General features: G+C 41.6%; 2 protein-coding genes and 1 long non-coding RNA gene across 3 annotated transcripts; 1 reads left to right on the forward strand and 2 right to left on the reverse strand.

Moving 5' to 3' along the window:
* Positions 1 to 836: 836 nt before the first annotated feature.
* On the forward strand, positions 837 to 3609 carry LOC148210302 (uncharacterized). The gene is made up of 3 exons (XR_015792182.1): positions 837 to 1376; positions 1464 to 1503; positions 3318 to 3609. It is a non-coding gene; the product is annotated as an uncharacterized LOC148210302 (long non-coding RNA).
* A 1029-nt stretch (positions 3610 to 4638) lies between these two features.
* LOC148210303 (uncharacterized) lies at positions 4639 to 11641 on the reverse strand. Its single transcript, XM_088126387.1, has 4 exons — positions 11460 to 11641; positions 10560 to 11369; positions 8709 to 9850; positions 4639 to 8588 (listed from the first exon to the last, which is right to left on the reverse strand). Exons 3-4 carry the CDS (start codon positions 8737 to 8739, stop codon positions 8116 to 8118), a joined length of 504 nt encoding a protein of 167 aa, XP_087982513.1. The 5' UTR covers positions 8740 to 9850; positions 10560 to 11369; positions 11460 to 11641; the 3' UTR covers positions 4639 to 8115.
* Positions 11642 to 14872: 3231 nt separating this feature from the next.
* Positions 14873 to 16137, reverse strand: LOC148210304 (uncharacterized). Its single transcript, XM_088126276.1, has 2 exons — positions 15633 to 16137; positions 14873 to 15435 (listed from the first exon to the last, which is right to left on the reverse strand). Exons 1-2 carry the CDS (start codon positions 16135 to 16137, stop codon positions 14873 to 14875), a joined length of 1068 nt encoding a protein of 355 aa, XP_087982402.1.
* Between the last annotated feature and the right edge of the window lie 8696 nt (positions 16138 to 24833).

Below are 24833 nucleotides of genomic sequence, written 5' to 3' on the forward strand. Positions count from 1 at the left end.
TGTTCATTCTGTTCTTTTAAAGTTCTTTAGCGAGTTTCAACTCCCCTCGCGCTCGAGAGAGAAGAGGGTCAAGCTAGAACTCCTTCTACGGCTTATTTATTCATTTAAATTCAATGAAAAATACTTTCTTTATGTTTTCGTGCATTTACTTTAATTTAATCATGTTCTAAATTAGTTATCAACCTCCTTGTGGAATGTCTTAGTCAAATGATCTGATTTTCAACACGCTCGAGATTTTGGCCTGATTGCACATGGCACTTTTTTAGGTTGGTTTCTAAAAACTTCTCTTTACGTCTCTTTTCCATTTGGCCAGTGGGAACTTGATTTATTGTAACGCCCCGCGTTCTCTGACTCGTTTATTTTAAGAGATAAATAGTGTCCTTGGATTTTTCCCTAATTTGATAACTTTAATTCTTGGATTTTCTAACTTTGAAATTCTAATTTCTGGCTAAATTAGAATTAAGTTTAATTTCTTTGGATTAAGATAATTTAAGTTCTCGACCTGTGTAGGAGATTTTTAGTTAAATTCTAAATTCACGAGTTTTGGGATTTTCCTTCCTAAATTCTACTTTTCTTTGAATTATTATTCTTGGGTCTTAGAGTTTAAGTTAACTATTTTATTTCGGGTTGTTGTGGGGTTTATTCTTCTTTCTAAAGTGAAATTTTGGGCTTGTTGTTTTGGGACTTTGTGTTACTTATTTGGGCCTCATTTAAGATTTGGGATTTGGGCTATGGGTTTTAAAACAAAGGAAATAATAAAAAAAAAAAAACCCTAAACCACTTCATCTTCTTCTTCCTCACTTGTCCAGCCGCCGCCCCCCCCCCCCCCCCCGTTTGTTCTTCTTCATCTCCCCAACCCATTTCCGTTTTCCGGCAACCCCGACGGTGGCGACGGCGATAGACTGCAGATCCACGAGTGGCGAGGCCTTCAGGCGGCGATATACGGCGCGAACGCGCGGGTTCTGCAGCAGATCTGGCGATCCCGAGCGGCGGCGCGAGACTCCCTCCTCCGGCGTTGTGCGACGTCGCGGCGGTTTTGCACACGGGTTGAACAGCAGTGGCGCGCCTTCAGTTCTGCAGTGGCTGTGCCATTTCTGCGGCGTTCCGACAGCGGCCCGTGGCCGTGCGCGCTCCGACGACCACCCACAGCCCCGATCTGTGGCCTTTGCTTCCCCTCGACGACTTTAGACGCTTACCCACACCTGTCCGGAGTTCGATTTGCGGTACCCACCCCTATTTAGACTCAAGCCAGCATTACCCATCGCGTTTGACATCGGAACAGCAAGCATAAGAACATTCAAACTCAGTTTTGGATGCCCGAACCTCCTCGGCGTCGACCCACTCCATACCCAAGAGGTTTTATGGTGAGATAGTAGGTAACGGATCATCTAAACTCACTTTCGATGCAAACTAAGTGTTTCTAACATGAATTCTAATCAAGTTTGGTTTGCTTTTGGATTTAGGAACCCTTCGGTGAACTTGGTAGCGCATTAGAACTTGGTTGTAAGTAGTTCTTACTTGGGGGATGTTTGTTGATTGAATATGTATGAATTGTGTGGTGCTTTCGGTGTGTTTATTATTTATTAATATGTAAGTTAATAGGTGTTATTCAGATGGTTTCGTGTTTAACTTTGCTATACTTGAATATCTCATGTATTTAGAGTTTGTTGGGCATCATTTGAGGACTTCTAGTTGTTGTATCCTTGTTGTTTCTTTTGTTCCTTTCCTTTTACATATTAGGAAAATATCTTGTGTCATGATTATTGGATGTGCCTTGAAAGTTGCTGCTCGGTATGGTTGGAAGTGATTAAGCTTTGATGTTTGAAAGCATGTCTTGGGATTGAAAATGCACGTGATAGTTTTATGTTACTTAGTTTATGTTTGCTTAGTTGGAAGCTATGGGATTATTTTCTTGTTTTGTACGATGAAGAGCATGTTGGATAATTGTGCTTTGATTAGATGTGTGAATGGCTTGTCGATGCATTTGAAAGATTGGAATTGGTGGCCTATCGAGTAATGAAAAGTAAGTAGACGAGGGGCGGGTGCGTGAGTTGATGTTTATTATTTGGTTGCCGTTGTGTTGTTTTATGATGTTTAATATTGATTTTGATACGTTATTGTGCAGTGTAACTCTTGTTTATGTTGGTTCATGTGCCTGAGTAGTGTTGCATGTCCGTCGGTGATAATAGTGGAAATTTTGTATTGTTGAGCTGCTGAGAACTGATGTGGAATGATGTATGTTGCAGAGAATGCTCGTTAAAGTGGACTTATTGTGGAGATGTTGTTGTCTGAATTTTGCATAAGATGTTTGGCGTGTCTGATGTGTTTATTTATGTCTAGCAATGCTTATTGAATACTGATGTTGGATGATTTCTTCGAATGTTGGATATTAAATGTTTGGATGAATTGTGTTGGGCGTGTTCTTAAAAGTTTTCTGAACCGCTATGTGAAATGTATGTTATGTGAACCATGCCATAGGGTTATTTGTTGAAGCTTTTGTGTGCTCTATGTTGTGATCAGGTTGGTTGCTGTCAAACTTTGTGTTTTTGAGATCTGTGATGCATTGAAATCATACTAGTGGTTGTGTCGTGATGGGCGTTGTGGTGGTTGCTGTTATTAGGGAAGTAGTACTGAAATCTTGGTTGGAGGCAAGAAATGATGTGTGGAGTTATGAAAGTTACGAAGTGAATGGGTGAGTGTCAGGGCCTCGGGTATAAATGGTCGAGGGCTGATACGTCACTAATTGGGTATCGAGGCCTCGGGTATAAATGGTCGGGGGTCGATGCAAGGAGTCTTTCGAAAGGAGAACTATTGGGGCCTTGGGTATAAATGGTCAAGGGCCAATAGATTGTAAGACATCGAGGCCTCGGGTATAAATGGTCGAGGGTCGATGCAGAGTTCAAGGCCTCGGGTATAAATGGTCGAGGGCTGATGCTGCAGGGTCGGGGCTTTGGGTATAAATGGTCAGGGGCCGACTCTGCTCGAAGGAGTTAACCGTTGAAGGCTAGAGTAGCTGCGATAAGCGTAGAGGTACTTGAGATGTTAAGGAGACTAGAGGTGAATACTGGTAGTTAATGTGTTCTTGGTTGTGGTTGTCACCGAATTTTATAGAATGTGTCTACGTTTGAATGCATAATGTGATGAAAAGCATGACAATGAATGTTTCATGATTTGGTTGAGCATGATGTGTGTGTGTTGATTCTTTAATAAGCATGACACGTTGTTCCTTGATAAGTATGTTGTTTGTGCGTGACCCTTCAGATAAGGGCTGCTTACTGAGTACTGTGGTTGTACTCATCCCTCTTTTTCCCCTCCAGTTTGCAGGTATCGAGCTAGCTCTTGGGATGGTGATGGCGAGGAGGAGGCTTGTTCGGAAAGACCATTAGCTATGCTGTGTGCAATTAATTTCTTTTAGTTAGGATAGTTGTGGCCATTTAATGTTGTAGTTGAGTTGGTAGTGGCTGGTTTTGTTTAGTTTTATTGTCTAAAGGATGTTGTAACGTTGCCGATTCATTATTCTTTTAGAGCATTAATTTTGTTAGCCTCTTGAACTACGAGATTGTAATCTACTTAGGATATTTATAAATACATTTGTTTAAGTTGATCGTACTTGAATTAGCTTTTGCTTCATTGCCATTCGAGATGTTAATATTCATTTAGTGGATGGTTTATAGTTAATAAGGTTTCCTTGAAGGGTTTGGTTAATGTGAAGTCGGTATTAAATGGTTTAACTGTATAGGATGTGAGTTTCTCTTAAAACATTAGTGTTGTTGTTCTAATTGTTCAAACTCTCGGGAGTGTTGGAAATCAGAGTAGCGCAGCAGAAGCGTGGTAGTTTTATTGCTTAGTGTTGTTGTGAAGAAAATTCTCTTGTTTATGCGAAAATTTTAGGTAGGCTTAGTAACGGTCCCTGTTTGGAAATGGTGAAATTCCTGGGGCGTTACATTTATACACTAAAGCCTAACCTTGGGAAAGGTGAGTTACGTAAAATAATATATAACCAATATGGGATGTGACTTAGGAATAAGCGCATAAAACATGGTCCTAGGCATAGGCCCTCTAACCGATAATGCAAATGAGTTGGTAGATATTCTCTAGGATTGTAATCACACATAGGAATATGATTGTAGGTTACCCTAGCCTCTGCAGCAACCAAAAGCGGTAGTGAAAGAGTAGAACTCAAATCCCAAGAAAAGTCAGGAATTGCGCTTGGTGCATTTTCCCAACATAGTGTGTTTTCCATGTTTTGCATCAAAACTAAGGTAGGAGACAAGGAGGTTGAGTTTCATTAAATTGCTTGAAAGTTAAACCCCAAACAACAACATTTCACCATTATTTTCTTCCTAAATCACAATTGCATATTTGAATCATTTCACTGCATTACTTGATTTTGAAAAGCAACAAGTCCCTGAGGATTCGACATTGGATTACTTCCAAGTATTATTTGTGACCGTGTGCGCTTGCACGAGTGATAAAGGAACTAACTCAATTATGCATGAGAACTCCCTTATACAAGGTGAACCCCCACAACAATAATAAGAATAACCCCAATAACAAGATGATGAATCAACCCCAAGAAAGCTAAACAAATTTGTGCTTGGAAAAGATGATCAAAGATCATGAAGAAAAGAGAACTTCTTCCTATCTTCAAGATTTCGAACTCTCCACAACCTAATTGATCAAACTAGATTGAAAGTTCTAAACATGCATTCTAAACACAAGAATACAAAGAAAGCTTAAAGCTTGAGAGAGACTAAACTCAATATGAAATTTCATTCATCAAAATGTTGTGTTTGAAAAGCAAATGTACATCCCTATTTATAGTAATTGAAAAGACACAACCCTTGGATGAAAAGACACAACCTTTGAAAAATACATAATAAATTAAATATGTGGATGAATCTTGATTTTTAGATTCATGAAGTTTCTTGGATGACAAGATGTCTTTTCAAGCTTGAAGGGATGCAACTCTTCAACAAGTGTGAACACCTTAGCTTGGAAGTGACCATTCAACCCTTCTTGTAGTCTTTTAGCTCTAGCTCTTGTGATTGGACCTTGTGGCATAATGATTGGCTCATGATTGGGTTGACTTTGAGCATAAGCTTCATTTGAGTATATTTGAGCTTCCTCCTCTTGTAGGCTTTCTCCGTGCACTCCGTGATCACTCATTTCTATATCATAGAACATGAACATAAACCCTAAAAACGTGTTCTACAACTAGAGAGCATCTAAAAGAAGATGAAATGAAGCTTGGAAGGGATGATTTGCTGAGGGATGGATGACTTCCTTTTATAGCACCATAGGTTGGTTGAAACTCCCCTCCATTTTAGGTGGAAAAGGGTTGAGATTCACCTAACCACCTCACTTGGATTTGGACTCACGGTTTTGAACATGTGGGAAATGTCCTCGTTGCCCTTCATTAATCAAAACGTGCATTTTGACAAATTGCCCTCCAAAAATGCGTCAGACACAATTTTGCAAAAAACATAATTTAGTTATTTTCTTCCAACTTTGACCGCATTTATCTCATTTTTCATAAAGTACTATAGTTTGACTTTTTGGCAAATAATAATGGGAAATGGGTAAAAAACGTGGTCAAACAGGGCTACCGACACATGTTTCTACAGTAAAAAGTCAACCTTAACACACCCCCAAACTTAGCCATTTGCTTGTCCTGAAGCAAAAACAAGAACAAATCTAAAACAACCAACACGCTAGAAATATGAATGATCAACAATCCAAATGTTCTAAGTAAATGAATCATATAAGTCTCAGGAAAGGCTCCACAAGCTAAATGTCCTAACTTTACTCTCAAGCCAACAAACCATAAACCGTCCTTTGTTTTGGAAATAAAAACGATTCTAAATCCTCTTCTTTTCTAAAACACAAAACTCTTTACAAAACCATGGAATATGCACACTTCCGTTTTGATTCAAAAAATTTTAACATCATGTGGACCGGCTATTAGCCCCTGAGGTTTTCAACACACTAACATCGGTTTCAAACCACAGCCACTCATAGAAACTTGTTAGGTAACAACCCGGCATAAAATGATGTCGACAATTTTTCACGAAGTCACCTTAATATGTAGGCTACCACCCTTCAAGATGCTTACGCCACCCATTTAAAGAAAATGAATGTCTATAGTGGGACTCGTGAAAATAAGCGCGTTTTTTTTCCTCTCATCTTTCTTACCACTCTTTTCTTACTCTCAATTTTGTTTTTCTTTCCCCCACTTTTATTTTCTCTCAAGACTCTTTTTTTGACTTGCTTTTCTTGTTTTGTACTCTTTTTCATACTCTTTCTTTCGAAAAAAATTTTCTTGCATATGACTCTTTTATTGCTTGCATTTTCTTTCTTGACTATTTTTCCAAAACATAAAATGCATTTTCTTTCTTAAAACAAAAAGACACACACCGTCCCCCCCAAACTTAAAGGAAATAGTGTCCTCACTAGGGAAAGAAATTTTGAGAGATTCAAAATCTTGGCACAAAAAGGACAAGGACTTCCAAAGCAATGAAAAAGTTAAGGTTTCAAAACAAAAAGAAGCAGAATACAATTTTATAACCAAAATAAAAAAAATGGAAAATGACTTATGGCTTGATCATAAAACTAGGAAATCTAACCTATTCATGACCTTAGGAATCCTCATCGACATGGTACAAAAACAAAGAACAAAGGAAAGCATTTCATTAAAAAGATGAACATGTTGATAGTTTAGAAAAGACGCATTGAAGAAGCTAAAGACAAGCTAGTAGCTAGAACAAGGAAGCATGCAAGTTTGAACTTTAAATATATGCAAAAACACAACATATATTCCTTCCTAACAGCCCAACACTATCCTAAAACAAAAACTAAGTTTAAACAACCTATCATGCAAACTAAAAGAACAAAAACGACCTACACAACCTAACATGCAGACTAAACTAAACAATCTAACATACAAAATCAAGATCAATATATCGAAACAAAGAGAGGGAGATACTTCCCTACTCATCATTGGAAGACTCATCGTCGGTGGAATCGGTAGGAAAACGGGAAGAAGATGGTAAGTCGGCCACAAGCTCATCGGGGAATGAATGTGCTTCATCACCGTATATCTTTTTAAGGAAAGCACATGTGGCACGTTGAGTAACCAAAAGAAGCTTGTACTTGTGCCTAAGCTCATCATACTGATCCCTAGTCACCGCCACTCGGGTCTCGGGATTCGCTGCGGTAATGGGAGAATCTTCCTCTCGAACAATGGAATACCCCTGAACTCTTCTTAGGGATGTGAACGACTTCTTGGGATCACAACATTGGCATCATCAGCCGCCACTCCCGCCTGCAAGTATAACTCATTTATTAGTCCAGGAAAAACAAGAGGACCTACCATTTTCTCAGAGCAACTCCGTATCTCGTTTCTTATGAGTTCCCTAAAGTTGAACTCAACACCCTTCATGAGAATGTACACCATCATCGCCCTATTGCGCTTAATGGAGGAATCGTGAGAAGTGGGGATCAACTGGTCCTTCACTGCATACATCGAAACCGTCGCTTGCTCATTAATGTCAAGGGGCTTTAAGGAAAGCTTACCCGTGGTTGAGACGGTTCATGTCTTATGTGGTCTACAAATAAGCCTACATGCCTCCTCCACTTGCTCGTCCGATGGATGCACCAAAATTTCATTACCTATGGCATTAAAAACATCCAACAAACCATAGTGAGTATTAATAATGGAAGGCAATAATTTTACCACTTTACCCCGTACTCTCACTACATCCCCTCGGTTTGGGTTGATGGCAGTGTAAAACTCTTTCACCAAGGCCTCTGATACACGTGTAGTTGGGGCAAACAATGCCTCCCAACCATTCTCCACAAGCCTCCTCCTAACATATTCCGGCACCGGTTTTTGGGTATCATCAAAACCTCTCTAAAGGAGCATATCACGTGTTGTCAAGGTGGGTCTCCTCACCTCCAATCTTACCCTTTTTACTCTTGATGGTGTTTGTTCGGTAGAATCGGGCTTCTCTTCGTTGGCCTCCTCAAGTGGCTCTTCTGCCCCTCTTTGCACCCAAGCCCTCTTGGCTTTTTTAGATGGACCAGCCTCGGCTTCTTTTTGGGCAGCCAAACGTGCTACACCGGCGCGGGTCCTAGGCCTAGAAATTGGCCAGGCGCAATTTCTGCCACTTTTTTCTTCTTTTGCATTTTCTTTACCACTTTGGTCAAACTCACCTCCTCATCTGAAGTCTCTGTAGTAGCAACAAAGTTTGGGTCAGAAACATTCAAACTCGACAAGGAATGGGTCTTACCTTGTGAAGAAGAGAAAGATGGTTCCTCTATGACCTCACTAGGGACATCCACAGGACCGGATGTTCCTTTCTGCTGTTGTGCAGGGGGCTTCTCATCAACTTGCTGAGATTCGTGCACCGGAGTTCGTACTCTCACTTCATATTGAGAGATATCGTCATTGTCTTCCTCGTCCTCAAACTCATCTCCATGCACTTTTTGGGGTAATTCTCCAAGATCTTCATCATCTCCATCAATATTCAATTGTCCTTGTGCTGCCCCACTGTTTCCATCATCCTCCAATGGATCTTCTCCCCTTTCTTCATTCAACGCCACCAAAATTTCAGCAATTTTCGACGTTGTCCTTTCCTATTCTAAATCATCAAAAACTAGGGGCTTTTTAGTAAAGATAAGATCTGGAAAAGATGGAGACAAAATACCTTGTAGAGTGGCCGGTGGAGTCTCATTCATAATTGCGCCAGGCGCAATTTGGCATTGAATTTCGACCGTGGCTGAATCTGAATGCTCCAAGGGCTCCGTGTCATGTTCTGAGTCTCCACTAACCTGTTCTTGACCTTCAACATGCACAGCAATAGTAGTGGAAAGAGGGGGAGGGATAGATAGTTCTAAAGACTTGGAACGGGGTTATCTTGAGAAAGATTTATCCTACGACGTATACTCATGCTATTTAACTCAAGTTGAATCTCCTCACTCACTTTCTTTGAGTTTTCCATGAATTCTTGCCATTTTATGTTTAATTCCTCAATTTTCGCATAAACCCTCTCATTCTCTTTATCCCTAATTTCGTTATTTTTACTGAACATCTCCGCTCTCTTTTAAAGTCTAGCTATTTCTTCATCTAAAACAACAGCTTTTTCCTCTAGAGATTGCTTTTTTTGAAGATAAACTTTATTAACACCTCCTAATTTCTTCACTAGAACCTTCTTTATTAACCCTAGCATCATTAGATTCCATATTAATTTTTTCAGAATTTGTACCACCTATGGATAGATTTCTCCTAGGGTTCATTCTTATAGCTTCCTCATATTTTCTTATTTGTTCCCTAGGATCAAAAACTAACTTTTCATGAGAAATCCTAGGAGGTTCAAGAGGAATCATACCCGGTTTGGTTGGTGGAGGCAACAACACTCTCTTCTTTTCCTTCTCTTTGTCATGTGGCTTGGAGGAAGATGAACCTTCCATGGTTCTTGAGTTTGCTTCACGATCAACAACGAAAATCCCTCCAATAAACCCTAAAAGTGCTGAAAAAGAGAGAGATGAAAGAGACTTTGAGATTCTTTGAGATTTCTTGAGAGAAGATTTGAAAACAAGTGAGAAAATTTTGGTAAAAATCGTGAATGGGGTGTTTTCAAATCCTAGGGCTTTTTGTTTTATGTTTTAAACCCTATTAAAGACATGATTGGTTTTAAAATTGGGCCTCTTTTTGATTTAAAACAACTCAAAGCCCATTTAAACATAACCCACATAAAGCCCACAAAAGCCCTAACCATAACTAAGAAAAAATCGATTTTGTCTCTTAAATTGCGCCTGGCGCAATTCTGACGAGGGTCGGATCTTGATCCTGCAAAATTCAAATGCAAAAACAAAAATTAGATTTGGAATCTACACAAAAAAACCTTAAATAAAATGTAAAAATTTCTCAAAAAGAAGACAAGAAATATTTTACATAAAAACGCCTCCCAAACTGCCCGAGGGACTTATGTTCCATTAGGTAGGATATCCATACCTTGAATAATCATCTATGATATAGATGAAATATTCATATCCTCCCCTAGCTTTAACATTCATTGGACCAAAAAGGTTTGAATGTACAAGCTCTGAGGTTCTTTGGCTCTGTAATCTTTTTCCAGTAAAATATCTTTTAGTCATCTTGCCTTCAAGACAAGATTCACATGGAGGTAAGGAGTCATCTTCTAACTTGCTTAGAAGTCCACTATTAACCAATCTCTCAATCCTATTGAGATTTATATGACCTAATCTTAGATGCCAAAGATAGGTATTTTCTATAGGAGAAGTTCTTTATTGTTTATGTTGAGTTTTAGCATTGTTAAACAACTCTGTATTTAAATTTGCTGTAGTTATAGTTCGTCTTAACACATATAAGTTCCTTTCAAGTTTTGCAGAACAAATGTTAACACCATTTTGTGAAATGAACACTTCATTTAATGAAAAAGAAATAGCATAACATTGTTCTAGTATACAAGAAATTGAAATCAATTTCCTCCTTATTTTGAGAACTACATACACATTATCTAATACTATATACGTACTATTGTCTAAAAACAGCTTTAGGTCTCCCACTGCGGCTGCTGAGACGACATCTCTTGTTCTAACTTTGAGAGTCATCTCCCCAGCATCAAACTGCCTCCAGGAACTAATTGTAACACCCCAGGCCCAGGATTCGGAATCCGGTTTCGGCACCTCTCTGCCCCGGCATTCCCCTGCGACCTGGCTGCACCACCGTCAAGTTCTAAGCCACTCAGAAGAGCATAGACTACCCCTACAGACCAACACGAGTCCTTCCAGCATGCTTCCACAACATAAACATCATTCTAATAGCAAAACAATAAACCAAACATGCTTTCACCACATATCAATTCATAACAACCGCACCACAGTGAGTGTAGTCATAACAAAGCATAGTCAACAAATTGCAAACGATTGGAGCCCAACACAATTCATCCAAACACTTAATATCCAACGTCCATATCCAATAAGCATTGCCATATATAATAAACAACTCATGAGATACGCCCAAACACTTCATACAATTCAGACAACAAGCATTCCCAAAATAAATCCACTTTAATGAACATTCCCTATAAACGTACATCATTCTACAATAAATCTCAGCAGCTCAACAATACAAAATTTCATCTATTATCACCAACGAACATTCAACACTACCCAGGCATACAAACCAACATAAACAAGAGTTACACTGCACAACAACGTATCAAAACCAATATTAAACGTCATAAACAACACATCGGCAACCAAATAACAAACATCAACGCACGCACCCGCCCCCGTGCTACTTACACACAACTGCGCCCTTAAATGTTGCGCCGACTCCACACCTAAGCACACCGAAACAGAAAATACAGCACATTACACAACCTATTTGGCTTCCAAAATTCAACTCTAAAAGGGTTCGAATGACACATTACCACCAAACCGACTTCTTATGGATGTGGGTCACCTAGATCTAGCTTGCCAAGGTGTGGGTAGCCTAAATCGAGCTTCGAACGGATGTGGGTCGCCGCCAAACATCCTAAACACTGCTGTAACGTACCAATCCCGCCGCTGGAGGGGCTGCCGGAAAACGAAGGGAGGGGCGGCGGGAATTGGGAACGAAGAAGAACCGGGGGGGGGGGGGGGCGGCTAGGGAGAAGAAGAAGAAGAAAAGAAGGAATTTGGGCTAGGGTTTTGTTTTTGTTTTCTTTCTTTTTCCCTTTGTTTTAAAACAAAAATAACCCAAATGAGGCCCAATAAGTCCAAGCCCAAAGATAAGAAATCTACCCCCCTCCTAAACAACACCCACCACACGGGATCCGGTAAATATTAATTTAATTGGATTTTAGAGCCCGATAAATATAAATAAATTCGATTAACATTCACTTTGAAAATTAAATGAAAAAATCTCCTGATTCGAGACTAACTAACCTGAGGAACTCGGGGCGTTACAGACTTCCCTCCTTCAAAAACTTTCGTCCCTGAAAGTTGACTGTTCTAACAGTTCAGGGTATCTTGCCTTGATATCATCCTCCCGCTCCCAAGTAGCTTCTTCCACTTGGTGGTTCCTCCACAAAACCATAACCAAGCGAATCGTCTGGTTCCTCAACAACTTGGTTTCTCTTGCCAAAATTCTGACGGGTATCTCTTGGTAGCACAAGGACTCATCCAGTTGTAATGGTTCAGGGTCCAAGACGTGCGAAGGGTCATGAATGTACTTCCTCAACATAGACACGTGAAACACATTGTGAACTGCTGCCAACGATGGTGGCAAGGCCAACCTATACGTGACTAGGCCGATACGTTCCAGAATTTCAAAAGGCCCAATGAACCTTGTGCTGAGCTTGCCCTTCTTCCCAAATCGCAAAAACCCCTTTACGGGTGTCACACGAAGAAACACCCGTTCACCTACCACAAATTCGAGCTCTCTACGCCTGACGTCTGCATAACTCTTTTGACGGCTCTGTGCGACTTGCATCATTCCCCTGATCTTTTGAATGGCACTGTTAGTCGCTGCACCAAATCCAATCCCAAGAGAACTCTTTCTCTGACTTCGTCCCAATTAACCGGAGATCGACACTCCTTCCCATACAGTGCCTTGTATGGGGCCATCCCAATCGTGGCCTGAAAACTATTATTATAAGCGAACTCTATTAGGTAGAGATACTTGTCCCAACTACCACCAAAGTCCAACATGCAAGCTCTGAGCATGTCCTCTAAAACCTGGTTCACGCGCTCCGTCTGACCATCGGTTTGGGGGTGAAACGCCGTGCTAAAGTCCAACTTAGTGCCCAGGGACTTGTGTAGACTCCGCCAAAAAGTCGAGGTGAAACGCGGGTCTCGATCGGACACTATGGATACCGGTATACCATGTAGCCTGACACTGAAACGCGGGTCTCGATCGGACACTATGGATACCGGTATACCATGTAGCCTGACAATCTCCTGTAAATACAGTTCCGCCCATTTTTCTACTGTATACGTGGCCTTGCCGGGAATAAAGTGAGCAGACTTGGTTAAACGATCTACAACTACCCAAATCACAGTGAATCCCTTAACCGTCCTTGGTAGTCCTGTAATGAAGTCCGTAGCCACATCGTCCCACTTCCAGACTGGTATGCTCAAAGGTTGGAGCAATCCAGCAGGTCTCTGTCTTGAAGCCTTTACCTGTTGGCAAGTCAAACACTTGCTAACAAACTGAGCTATTTCCCTCATCATGTTATGCCACCAGTAATGTTTCTTGAGGTCTTGGTACATTTTGGTACTTCCTGGATGGACCGAGTAGGGAGTATTGTGTGCCTCTCCCAATAAGTCCTTCCTCAAAGAATAATCTTTTGGCACACACAACCTTCTGCGAAAAAGCAAAGCTGCCTCACCCGAGAGAGTGAAATCCCCATGGCCCACCATACTAAAGCCTTTGGCCAAGCTAGGGTCTTTCTTTTGGGCAACAATGATCCTCTGCCTCAGACTGGGTTCCACCGAGAGTCGAGCCAATAGCGCTGAGACATCATCCACCGTCAGCTCTACCTCCAAGTGTTCCAACTCGTTGTGCATTGGACTGCAGATCGCAACCAGAGATGCCACACTTGCCGCCCTTCTACTAAGAGCATCAGCCACCACGTTTGCTTTACCCGGATGGTAACTAATCTCACAATCATAGTCCTTCACCAACTCTAACCACCGCCTCTGTCTCAAGTTAAGCTCCTTCTGGGTGAAAAGGTACCTCAAACTCTGATGATCCGTGAAGACCTGAATTCTCTCTCCGTAAAGGTAGTGCCTCCACAACTTTAAGGCGAAGACCACTGCTGCTAATTCTAAATCATGAGTGGGATAGTTAAGCTCATGCGCCTTCAGTTGCCGAGAAGCATAAGTTATAACTTTCCCATGTTGCATCAGCACACATCCCAAGCCCTTTCGCGAGGCGTCGCTGTAAACCACCAAACCTCCCGTCCCATCGGGGACAGTTAACACCGGTGCAGACACCAAACGCTTCTTCAGTTCTTGGAAAGCCTCCTCACACTCGCTGCTCCAAGTGAAGGTAGCATTCTTACGAGTCAACTGCGTCAACGGTGCCGCTATCCGAGAGAAATTCTGGATGAACTTTCTGTAATAACCAGCCAAGCCGAGGAAGCTACGAATATCTGTAACTGAACTAGGTCTTGGCCAATTGCTAACAGCCTCTACCTTGGTGGGGTCTACTGCAATACCTTCCCTGGTGACTATGTGTCCTAGGAACGCCACTTGGTCCATCCAGAACTCACACTTTGAAAACTTTGCATACAACTTATTTCCCCGTAGTGTAGACAAAACCTGTCTGAGATGTTCCTTGTCACACTACTCAGTCTTGCTGTTTATCAGGATGTGATCGATGAACACAATGACAAAAGAATCTAAATACTCCTTAAAGACCGATTCATTAGATCCATAAAGGCTGCCGGGGCATTTGTGAGTCCAAAAGACATCACGACAAACTCATAGTGCCCGTACCTTGTTCTGAACGCTGTCTTCGAGATGTCGGCCTCCTTTAACCTCAACTGGTGGTACCCCGAACGCAAGTCTATCTTTGAGAACACCTTTGCCCCCTGAAGCTGATCAAAAAGGTCATCAATGCGTGGTAGGGGATACTTATTCTTAACCGTAACTTTGTTTAGTTCCCTGTAATCTATACAAAGTCGCATAGAACCGTCTTTTTTCTTAACAAAGAGCACGGGCGCACCCCAAGGGGACACGCTTGGGCAGATGAAACCCTTGTCGAGTAATTCTTCCAACTGTAGCTTCAGCTTTTTCAACTCTGCCGGAGCCATTCGATAGGGTGCTTTCAAGATGGGGGCCGTCCCTGGCAGCAACTCTATACAAAAGTCCACTTCGCGGAACGGAGGCAAGCCGGGGAGGTCCTCAGGGAACACGTCAGGAAACTCATTGACCACACGAACCGCCCCAAGGTCGGCACAACCTTCCTTGCATCCACAATGCTAGCCAAATAGGCCCAGACACCACGCTGGAGAAGATGGCTGGCCTTCAATGCCGACACCACCCTCGGGACCCCGGCCTTGACTCCTTTAAAGGTAAAGTTTTGTCCGGAGGGCAAGCGAAAGCTGACTCCCTTCTTCGAGCAATCAATATTAGCCCGGTTAGCAGCTAACCAATCCATGCCTAGTATCACATCGAAATCCTGCATATCCAGTTGGATTAACTTCACCTCCACGGTCTGACCATCGAAAGAGAGCTGGCCTCCTTTCACCACTTGACTAGTGACCAACACAGATCCTGGCGGAGTGGATACCGGCAACAAAAAGCCTAACGATTCTAGCTCTAGGTCTGCATGCCGAACAAAGGTAGAAGCAATGAAAGAATGACTAGACCCCGAGTCAAATAAAGCGTAAGCAGGCATACTGAGTACTAAAACAGTGCCTGCAAAAGTAACACGCATGCAATAAAACACAAGCATATACACACAGCTCAAGACTCGCAAAGAGAAGGTACCTATGACCACCGCCTCGGCATGCTCAACATCCCCCCTGGACAGTCCCTTGCAAAATGTCCTTCCTTCTGACACCTGTAACATATTCTCTTTCCCGCCCAACACGGCCCAGCATGGCTCCTCTTACAAGAGGGGCACACCGGAGAAACAGTCCACCTTTGCACAAGCTGCTGGTGTCCCCTCGAGGGTTGACTGGAGGAGAACGATGCAAATTTCCTCTTGGCCCCCGAGCTGGAGCCCATCACATATTGAGACTGAGGCTCCTCAAGACATTTGTCCATAACCAACGCACACCTGACTGCTGCTGCATAAGTAGTTGGCTCCTTGAGAACAAGTAGCCCCTTGACCTCCCTACGCAAACCGTCAATGAACTTGTCAATCTTTAATTGTTCAGTAGGAATATATTGCATACCAAAACGGGACAGCTCAGTGAACTTCCTCTCGTATTGGGCCAAAGTTAGGCTCCCTTGAGTGAGACGGAGAAACTCTGCCCGTTTTTCGTTCCTGACAGTCACGGGGAAATAGTACTCATAGAGTAGATCCTTAAACCTCGCCCAGGTGACGGGTGCGTTGGCGTGATCCTCCGCTGCCGCCACCGACTCCCACCAGTTTACTGCTTCTCCCCGAAGCATAAACACTTCTCCCCGGACCTTGAATTCGTCGAAGCATCCCAAATACCCATAAAGGGCTTCCAACTCCCTGACCCATTCCTCGACCGCAGTAGGCCTCTCACTCACCCCGTTGAAAACGGGTGGTCCGAAGCGTTTGAAATCCCTGATAAACTGAACCTCCTCTTGTTGAATCTGTGCCCGGCGAGGCTGCTGCGCCTGAGCCCCACCAGCTTCATTCGCATTATCCAGCAATACTTGCAACGCCTCAGCTAGTAACGCCACCTGGGGATTCACCTGGGGAACTCCCTGAGGTGCTGCCTGCGGAACCGGGGGTGCTACCCCTCCAGGAACTGTCGGGGGAACATTTGGATCCGCTGCTTCCTCACCCCTAGGGTTCGGATCCTCGTAGTTGTGAGCTCTCGTGTTCCGTCAAAAAGCCATTGTCTAAAGGAACAGAGAACATAGCACCAAGGTCATTAACACACTAACCGGGGCACAACACAAGTGCAAAATTCAAGCAAATTCTACATAATGAGTCAAAGAAACACACCGACCTATCTAGTATCAGTCAATAATAATATCTCAATCATAAGCAATGTAAAAACATTCATGATCGAACATCCAGAACTCAGAAACGTACCTGGTGATGACGAGGAGGCTGACAAGGACCGTACACTGATGACCTAGATTCTAGGACAGTCTACAGGAACAACTCCGCTCTGATACCATCTGTAACACCCCAGGCCCAGGATTCGGAATCCGGTTTCGGCACCTTTCTGCCCCGGCATTCCCCTGCGACCTGGCTGCGCCACCGTCAAGTTCTAAGCCACTCAGAAGAGCATAGACTACCCCTACAGACCAACACGAGTCCTTCCAGCATGCTTCCACAACATAAACATCATTCTAATAGCAAAACAATAAACTAAACATGCTATCACCACATATCAATTCTTAACAACCGCACCACAGTGAGTGTAGTCATAACAAAGCATAGTGCACAAATTGCAAACGATTGGAGCCCAACACAATTCATCCAAACACTTAATATCCAACGTCCATATCCAATAAGCATTGCCAGATATAATAAACAACTCATGAGATACGCCAAACACTTCATACAAATTCAGACAACAAGCATTCCCAAAATAAATCCACTTTAATGAACATTCCCTATAAACGTACATCATTCTACAATAGATCTCAGCAGCTCAACAATACAAAATTTCCACTATTATCACCAACGGACATTCAACACTACCCAGGCATACAAACCAACATAAAAAGAGTTACACTGCACAACAACGTATCAGAACCAATATTAAACGTCATAAACAACACATCGGCAACCAAATAACAAACATCAACGCACGCACCCGCCCCCGTGCTACTTACACACAACCGCGCCCTTAAATGTTGCGCCGACTCCACACCTAAGCACACCGAAATAGAAAATACAGCACATTACACAACCTATTTGGCTTCCGAAATTCAACTCTAAAAGGGTTCGAATGACACATTACCACCAAACCGACTTCGTATGGATGTGGGTCACCTAGATCTAGCTTGTCAAGGTGTGGGTAGCCTAAATCGAGCTTCGAACGGATGTGGGTCGCTGCCAAACATCCTAAACACTGCTGTAACGTACAAATTCCGCCGCTGGAGTCGCTGTCCGTCAGATCGTAGCAGCCGACCGCCGCCGGTTCACCGCTGTACACCCGTTCGTCGTGCGCCGCCGCAGATCTGGGCCGCCGCGGAGAGGAGCTGCGCTGGTCGTTGCTGACGCCGGGGGAAACGCGCTGCCGCTGCTGCAGGTTGCCGGAACGTCGAGGTCGCGCCGCCTGCTGCTGCTGCTTTAGATTCGGTCGTCGGCCGCCGCGCGTGGTTCTTCGTCCGCAGCTGCTACGAGTCGTCGTCCCGGTCGGAGTGGTTAGCAGCACCGGTGTTGCGTCGAGCGTCGGAGGGGCTGCCGGAAAACGAAGGGAGGGGCGGCAGGAATTGGGAACGAAGAAGAATGGGGGGGGCGGCTAGGGAGAAGAAGAAGAAGAAAAGAAGAAGAAAAGAAGGCATATGGGCTAGGGTTTTGTTGTTGTTTTCTTTCTTTTTCCCTTTGTTTTAAAACCAAAATAACCCAAAGGAGGCCCAATAAGTCCAAGCCCAAAGATAAGAAATCTACCCCCCTACTAAACAAGACCCACCACACGGGATCCGGTAAATATTAATTTAATTGGATTTTAGAGCCCGATAAATATAAATAAATTCGATTAACATTCACTTTGAAAATTAAATGAAAAAATCTCCTGATTCGAGACTAACTAACCTGAGGGACTCGGGGCGTTACACTAATTCCCGAAAAAGAAGAGCAAACATGGTTAGTGGCCCTGAATGTAGTATCCCGGCAGAATCATCATTCTCCATTAAGCAAGTTTCAAAAACAGCTTTAGGTCTCCCACTGCTACTGTTGAGACGACATCTCTTCTTTGGCTTTCTTCTTTCTGACCAAGTATTTTGGGCAGTTTCTCTTCCAATGCCCATCAGTATTGCAATGGAAACATTTTCCTTTTTTGCAACTTCGGCCTTGCCCTTCTTGGCAGTAGCAGTAGTAGGGCCAGTTTTGGTATCTAGAAGAAGGCACATATTTTGTTCCTAAGGTCGAACCTCGATGGAACCGATTTAAGGTAGCAATGTTTGCCTCTCCTTCTTGTCCCTTATTTTTCATAAGAGACTGAAAAATTTGTAGCTCATTCAAGAACGTGGTAAGGTTGTACTCTATCTTGTTCATCACAGTATTGCTGCGAAACTGTAAGAAACTCTTCGGAAGAGATTCCAAGATAAAGCTGACCTGGTTTCCCTTGTCTATGACAGCCCCGTTCACTTCAGCCACATTAAAGTGACCATCACATTGAGAACATGTTCCCGTACTGATGTTCCCTCTTTCATGCGGGAATTGTAAATGAACTTGAGGGCATCGTGTCGGGCTTGAATGAACGGCTGTCCAAACATGTCCTGCAACGAATCCATGATCTCCCTTGCTGTGACCATGCTCACATGCTTCTTGGCCAGCACATCAGATATGCTTGCCAAGATGTAGACCTTGGCCTTGTCATTGGCCTTGATCCATCTGTCATAGGCATCCCGATAGGCTCGAGCTGCATTAGGCGTGGGAGCCTAAGGACACTCCTCAATTAAGACAAACCTAAGATCATCTACCACGAGTATCGTGTTAAGATTCGTTTTCCATTGTGTGTAATTTTCGCCGTTAAGTTTTTCGGCGCAAGCAGGGCAATAGATTTAGACATGCTGAAATATAAACAAATCTATATTAGACACTTGCACTACCCATTAAAACCCAACCAGTTTTAGCAAAAAGTAATAATGTACCCTATCAATGAAGGTTATTTTTGCGATGATGCTTCAGTGATTTAGAGCAACAGCTACTGTGAGGCAGTCAGGTAATCCTTCACTGAATTGAGACATTCTCAACTAAATATTACACCTGAATAACTCTTATTCCTATAACAGTTAGTCACCGTTTGTTTGGTCAAGAAATTACTAACAAACTTAACAACTTCTTGTAAGTGTGACCCACCATTTTCAAACCCCAGAGGTCCGCCCCAATAAGTCTATCGTAGAGAAGGGCAAATATTGGTACAAAACCTAAGAGACCTTATCCATTTCTGAAGTTCGACCTGAGTTTGATTCCATACAACAGACCTTCTGTAGGGGTGGTTGCTCCAGGATGACAGGCAGGCCTTGTAAGAAACCTCACGTTGCAAACCAATGGAAGAGACCGTGTCACACATCCTATCTCCCACTTACTATTAATACTTTCTTCATTCACCTTGATATTGAACCATGCAAACACCTTCCGTAGGGAGGCCGCGCCCAGGGCTACACGAGGCCGAGCATAGAACTCACGGTGTGAACTTATACGGAGAACGTGAGTGAAAGAATGTATATATATACCACATATATCTCATATACATGGTATATTTTATATATACACCTAATCCTCCCACTTAGTATTTTACAACTAGGATTATTACTTAGGTAAAATTTGGCTAAATGAAATTATCTAAGTTTATTAGTTTGCTCAATATAACTTTTATATTGGATTTGTTTAACACTTAATGTTTTAGTTCATTAAACACTTTAACGAACTAAACACATTATTGCATGCTATAAAATATTGACTAATTCAACCCCCAAGTCGGTTCCCAGGTAGAGGTGTTCCCTTACGGTCAACTTAGGTACCTCAACCTAGACAAAACCTTCCTTAGATAGGGTTCCCTTATAGGCAATATTTTATATTAACCTTTTATTTTGTCGTTTTCAACCTATTTAAACCCAAAATAAAAAGTATATAACCTAGGATATAATCAATTTCAGACCCCTTTAAAATTAATTATTGAAAACCTAAGCTTTGTATGCAATTCTTGATTATAGACTTTAATTTATTTTCACCAAACTTATAAAACTTATAAATTTAAAGAAATTGAAACTATAATCATACATCAATGACATAAATAAATATAACATTTATATTAACTAAAGTAATGTCATGCTCAATACGACTTTATTTTCATCTAATTAATACAACACTTATACTAATTAATCATGAAAATAAATAATGCTATCATACATTATAACTATTATATGCATATGACGCATGAACATGCTTAACCTATGATGGGATTTTAAACTATATGGCATGCTTTATGCAACATATACAACTAATTAAGTATACATTCGAAATGCACAATAATAAAATATCAAAATAGATAGGTTTTTGGCTTCCTATAAGAAGTGAAACAAAACAAAAAAAACTTTTTTTTAATAAAACTCGGCGCCTAGGCTCCCGAGCCCAGCAGCAAGGCGCTACCCCCACTGCTGCAGGCCCAAGCTCTCGGGTTTCTGCAGTTAAGGCAGCGCCTAGGTGCTGCTGCCCAGCGTCTAGGAGCCCGAACCCTGCATTGCGGCGTTGCGGGACAGCGCCTAGGCGTCAATGCCCAGTGCCTAGCGCCGCCCTCGACGTCGAGGCGCTATCCACCCGATTTCTCTGGTTTTTCTTCACTTCTCTAATACTCTTTCACAGCAACTCCTTGCCACAAACGACACGAACTTATAGACTTGATTTACAGGATTAATCACCCAAAAGAACGGGCTTTTACATTGATCGAATCAACAGAAAAACTGTATATCTAATGCCAAAAACCGAAAACATCTATTTGCGAACTACATACATCAAATGTATAGAAACACCCATCATTCTTTTCATTGTTATTCAAAACAAGATCGAAAGTAGAGGCTTGGCTCTGATACCAATTGAAGGGATCGGCACCCGTAGCGGAAGCGCGCGAACGCGTGTGCTTCGATCTTGTTTTAGAATTACAACAAAGAAAAGAGACATAAGCATGAATAACAATAAGTCAGTGATACATACATCTTTGAAGACACCTCTTTAATGTAGATATCAGCGCCACCACAAAATCTTCCTCGCTCTCCTCTGGACGTTAAGAACTCGTTTTGTGGGAACTGTCTTATAATTGGAAGGGAAATCAAGAGAGCGAGAGAGATTTTCTCGAGAACCGGGGAACAAAATGGAAGGTGAGAGCCTCCCTTTTCAACTATATTATAATCAAATTCTAATATTCATCTCTCTCGTAATTTTGAATCCAATTCATAATTAACTTTATATTATAATGTATCAACATATATTATATTAATTGCATCTCATACAATTAATCTTAATTCCCTTTAACTAATTTGAACAATTCAAATTCTTTTCAAGACTAACTATTCTTAACTATCATTTACGAGCTAGCAAGGTGACCTAATGGACCTATAGATCAGAAGCTCCAACGATACGAGTTAATTGATTAAATTCATTAACCATATTAATCAACATTCGTTAACGTCATTCCACTAAAGACCCACAGTTGCACTCTTCTCATTGTAGAATATTTTGCGTCCATGGATTTTAACGATAAGTTAATCCTACGGCTGGGTCAAATTACCATTTTACCCCTATGTTACATCTTGTACCTTAGGTACCACTGATCCTCTAATGAACAACCCAGTTAGGGTCCAACCAATAATCGGATGTCCCTTACGAGCCAGTGAGAGGGTGGGGCCCCTTGTTCAAATCCCGGAGTATGCACTTAAGAGAACAATCATCTACTTACCCTAAAGTCGAGAAGGAGTGAATTCCATCTTCCGTAGTTATGTTCCCAGCTCCCCACTCGGTCTTGTCCCCAAAATGGTAGGAATATTGAGTTGACGACTCGAGCCACTCTTACCTATACAAATCAAAGGATGATCCCTAACAGACAAGAGTCCATAACTCACTCAAAATTGAGATCGAGTTACTTGGTCATCCTATTGAAATATTAATCTATTAGCTAACGTTGTTACAGCTAAAGATTAATTATTTCGTGGTCTAGTCTTATACAAACTCATTGTACAGGATACCCCCACTCGCATATCTCCACATGAACGACCTGGGTCATGTAATTTGTAACTATTACAAAGTGGGTCGTAACCATAGTGTTACCAGGATAAGATACCCAACCTTATTCATATACTATAGACCCTTTAGGTTACTGCTCGAACATTATCCACCTGTATATCAAATATATATGTTGTATATTAAATATATACTATATATCTGTTTTATACCGTTCCAGTTACATGACATAACCTCGGATGTTAGTTTGTTGGATTTTGGTGAATGCAATTTTGTCAATAACAACTTTATTGAATGAATATTTGTTTTATGTTTATAAGCCACGAGTTTAGGGCATAAAATCCAACACTTTAAAGTGCACAAAACTTCTTTGCTTGTGTTCATCACCTCAAAAGCTTTCCAACAAACCAAGTTTCACTTTAATCCAAGCCTTATAGCCAAAGTTATCAATTTTTCTTCGAATGCCAGAATTTGAGAGAAACATGCAGAGAGCATAAAATCGAAAGCTGACTTTAAAAATCCATAACCTTTTGCTCCAAAGTCCAAATTAAGTTAAACTGGTGCCATTCGAAAGATCTCTAAGTTAACTTTCCAAAGAGTTTATAATCAATAATTTTCAATTTGTGGTGTGGAAGTTATTGAGCTTTTCGTAAACACTATTTTTTGGAAAAAAGCTACAGCCGCCGAAAGTAAAGAGTCCCAAGTTTGACGATTCATATCTTACTGACCTTTTTGTTGAATATAGTCAAATCAGGTATCAAATTAAAGGTCTTTAAAAGAGATTTCCAGGGATATATAGATCGCCGCCATCCGAGGTCTGTAGCATACATTATCGGTGAAAGAAGATAAGGTGCCCAAGCAGAAAACTTTCCATATTTGAAGCTAGACGATTTTGGAGAAAATCGTTGGGCCATCAAATCTTGTCCAAAACGATTTTTTTTAAAAAGTAATCCTAGTATTTTTTATATTTTGATTTAAAAATATATTTGGATTATTTTGACCACTTTGGACAGCCCAAAAGGAGGACAGCCGCCTAACCCATTCGGCTACCCGAGAGAGGCCTTTTGTGCAGCCCCAAAATTTTCTTTGAGAGAGCAACCCCCTCTGACAAAGTCCAAACCTTTTGGCAGCCCACATACATCAAGTACGCTCATTGTGCAACCGTTTGCCACTAGTTGGAGCTCCATCCGAGCTGTATACATCACGCACCCCTCACCCAAAGTCACCCTACTTGCCGTAAAGGTTATTGTTTTGTGGGTAAGGAAACTTTTTGTGTGTGTTGCACTACAAATTGGATTTTGTACATCTTTACAAGTTTATTTTTGAGTTCATTTATTTATTTGCATAGTTTTTTTTCGTTTAGCTTTAACATCAATTTGCATATTGTTGTTGAGTCCCTAGAACGAAGAGCATTAGGCTTAAGGTTGCTTTGTCTTCGCTTGTCTTTGGTCTTAATTATCATTTGATATCTTTTTTATTCTTAATATCATTTTGTCTTTGATTGCCACTATTTGATTCTTGTCTTTGGTATCATATATACCATTGACCCTTAGTAGTAAAAAAAAAAAAGAAAAGAATACTTTTGCAAAGTTGCTTGTAGGCCTATACTCACTTATTCTAAGACTGATTTGCCATGAGCATTCAAGTGAGCATCTCCAAAGGATATCCACACCAACATCCACCCTACCAAAGGAGAGGAAGCCGAGAGGTTAAGTAAGGGAGTAAGAGAGAACTTTCTTTATTTTTTTTACTAACCTTTATTTGTGTAGTGATGGCAACAAGAGGGAAGTCGCATAACTTGCAAGAAAAAAGAATCAAGGCCAATGTGAGCGATGAAAAACTTAAAGAAGCTCAAATCCAAAGATTTGCAATATTCACACAACGGCTAGAAGATCTTACTGAATCCTTACAAATGATGAACACATGTGTTCAAGGATTGGAAAGGTCACAAAGATTGCCCCGCCGAAGTAGACCAATGAGTCCAATAGAGATATCTGACATTTCTCAAGAAGAAAAGGTAGGTAATTTAAATGAATATTTTGCTAATGAAGAACCTTTTGATGTAGGTCCTCCAAGAAGAGCATACATTGGCAAAAGAAGAGGGAGATTCCAACAACACCAAGAGAGGCTAAGAAGGGAAAACTACCTTGGGAGAATCAAGTTAAAAATCTCAACCTTCCATGGAAAGTCTATACCTGAAGAGTTTGAATCATGGGAGAAGGAAATTGAGTTAGTGTTTGCATGTCACAACTAT

This window comes from Momordica charantia, assembly GCF_013281855.1.
Source record: "Momordica charantia cultivar OHB3-1 chromosome 7 unlocalized genomic scaffold, Mcharantia_2.0 BLBB01000007.1, whole genome shotgun sequence".
In the NCBI taxonomy this organism is placed as follows: domain Eukaryota; kingdom Viridiplantae; phylum Streptophyta; class Magnoliopsida; order Cucurbitales; family Cucurbitaceae; genus Momordica; species Momordica charantia.

What these genes read in the sequence shown, in the direction of transcription:
- LOC148210304 (XM_088126276.1), bottom strand. Translation starts at nt 16,137, where the DNA reads ATGCTTCGGGGAGAAGCAGTAAACTGGTGGGAGTCGGTGGCGGCAGCG. An exon ending in TTCTCCGGTGTGCCCCTCTT is followed by an intron (nt 15,436 to 15,632) that starts GTAAGAGGAGCC and finishes TTACTTTTGCAG; the next exon opens with GCACTGTTTTAGTACTCAGT.
- LOC148210303 (XM_088126387.1), bottom strand. Translation starts at nt 8,739, where the DNA reads ATGAATGAGACTCCACCGGCCACTCTACAAG. An exon ending in TCCACCGGCCACTCTACAAG is followed by an intron (nt 8,589 to 8,708) that starts GTATTTTGTCTC and finishes CGTTGAATGAAG; the next exon opens with AAAGGGGAGAAGATCCATTG.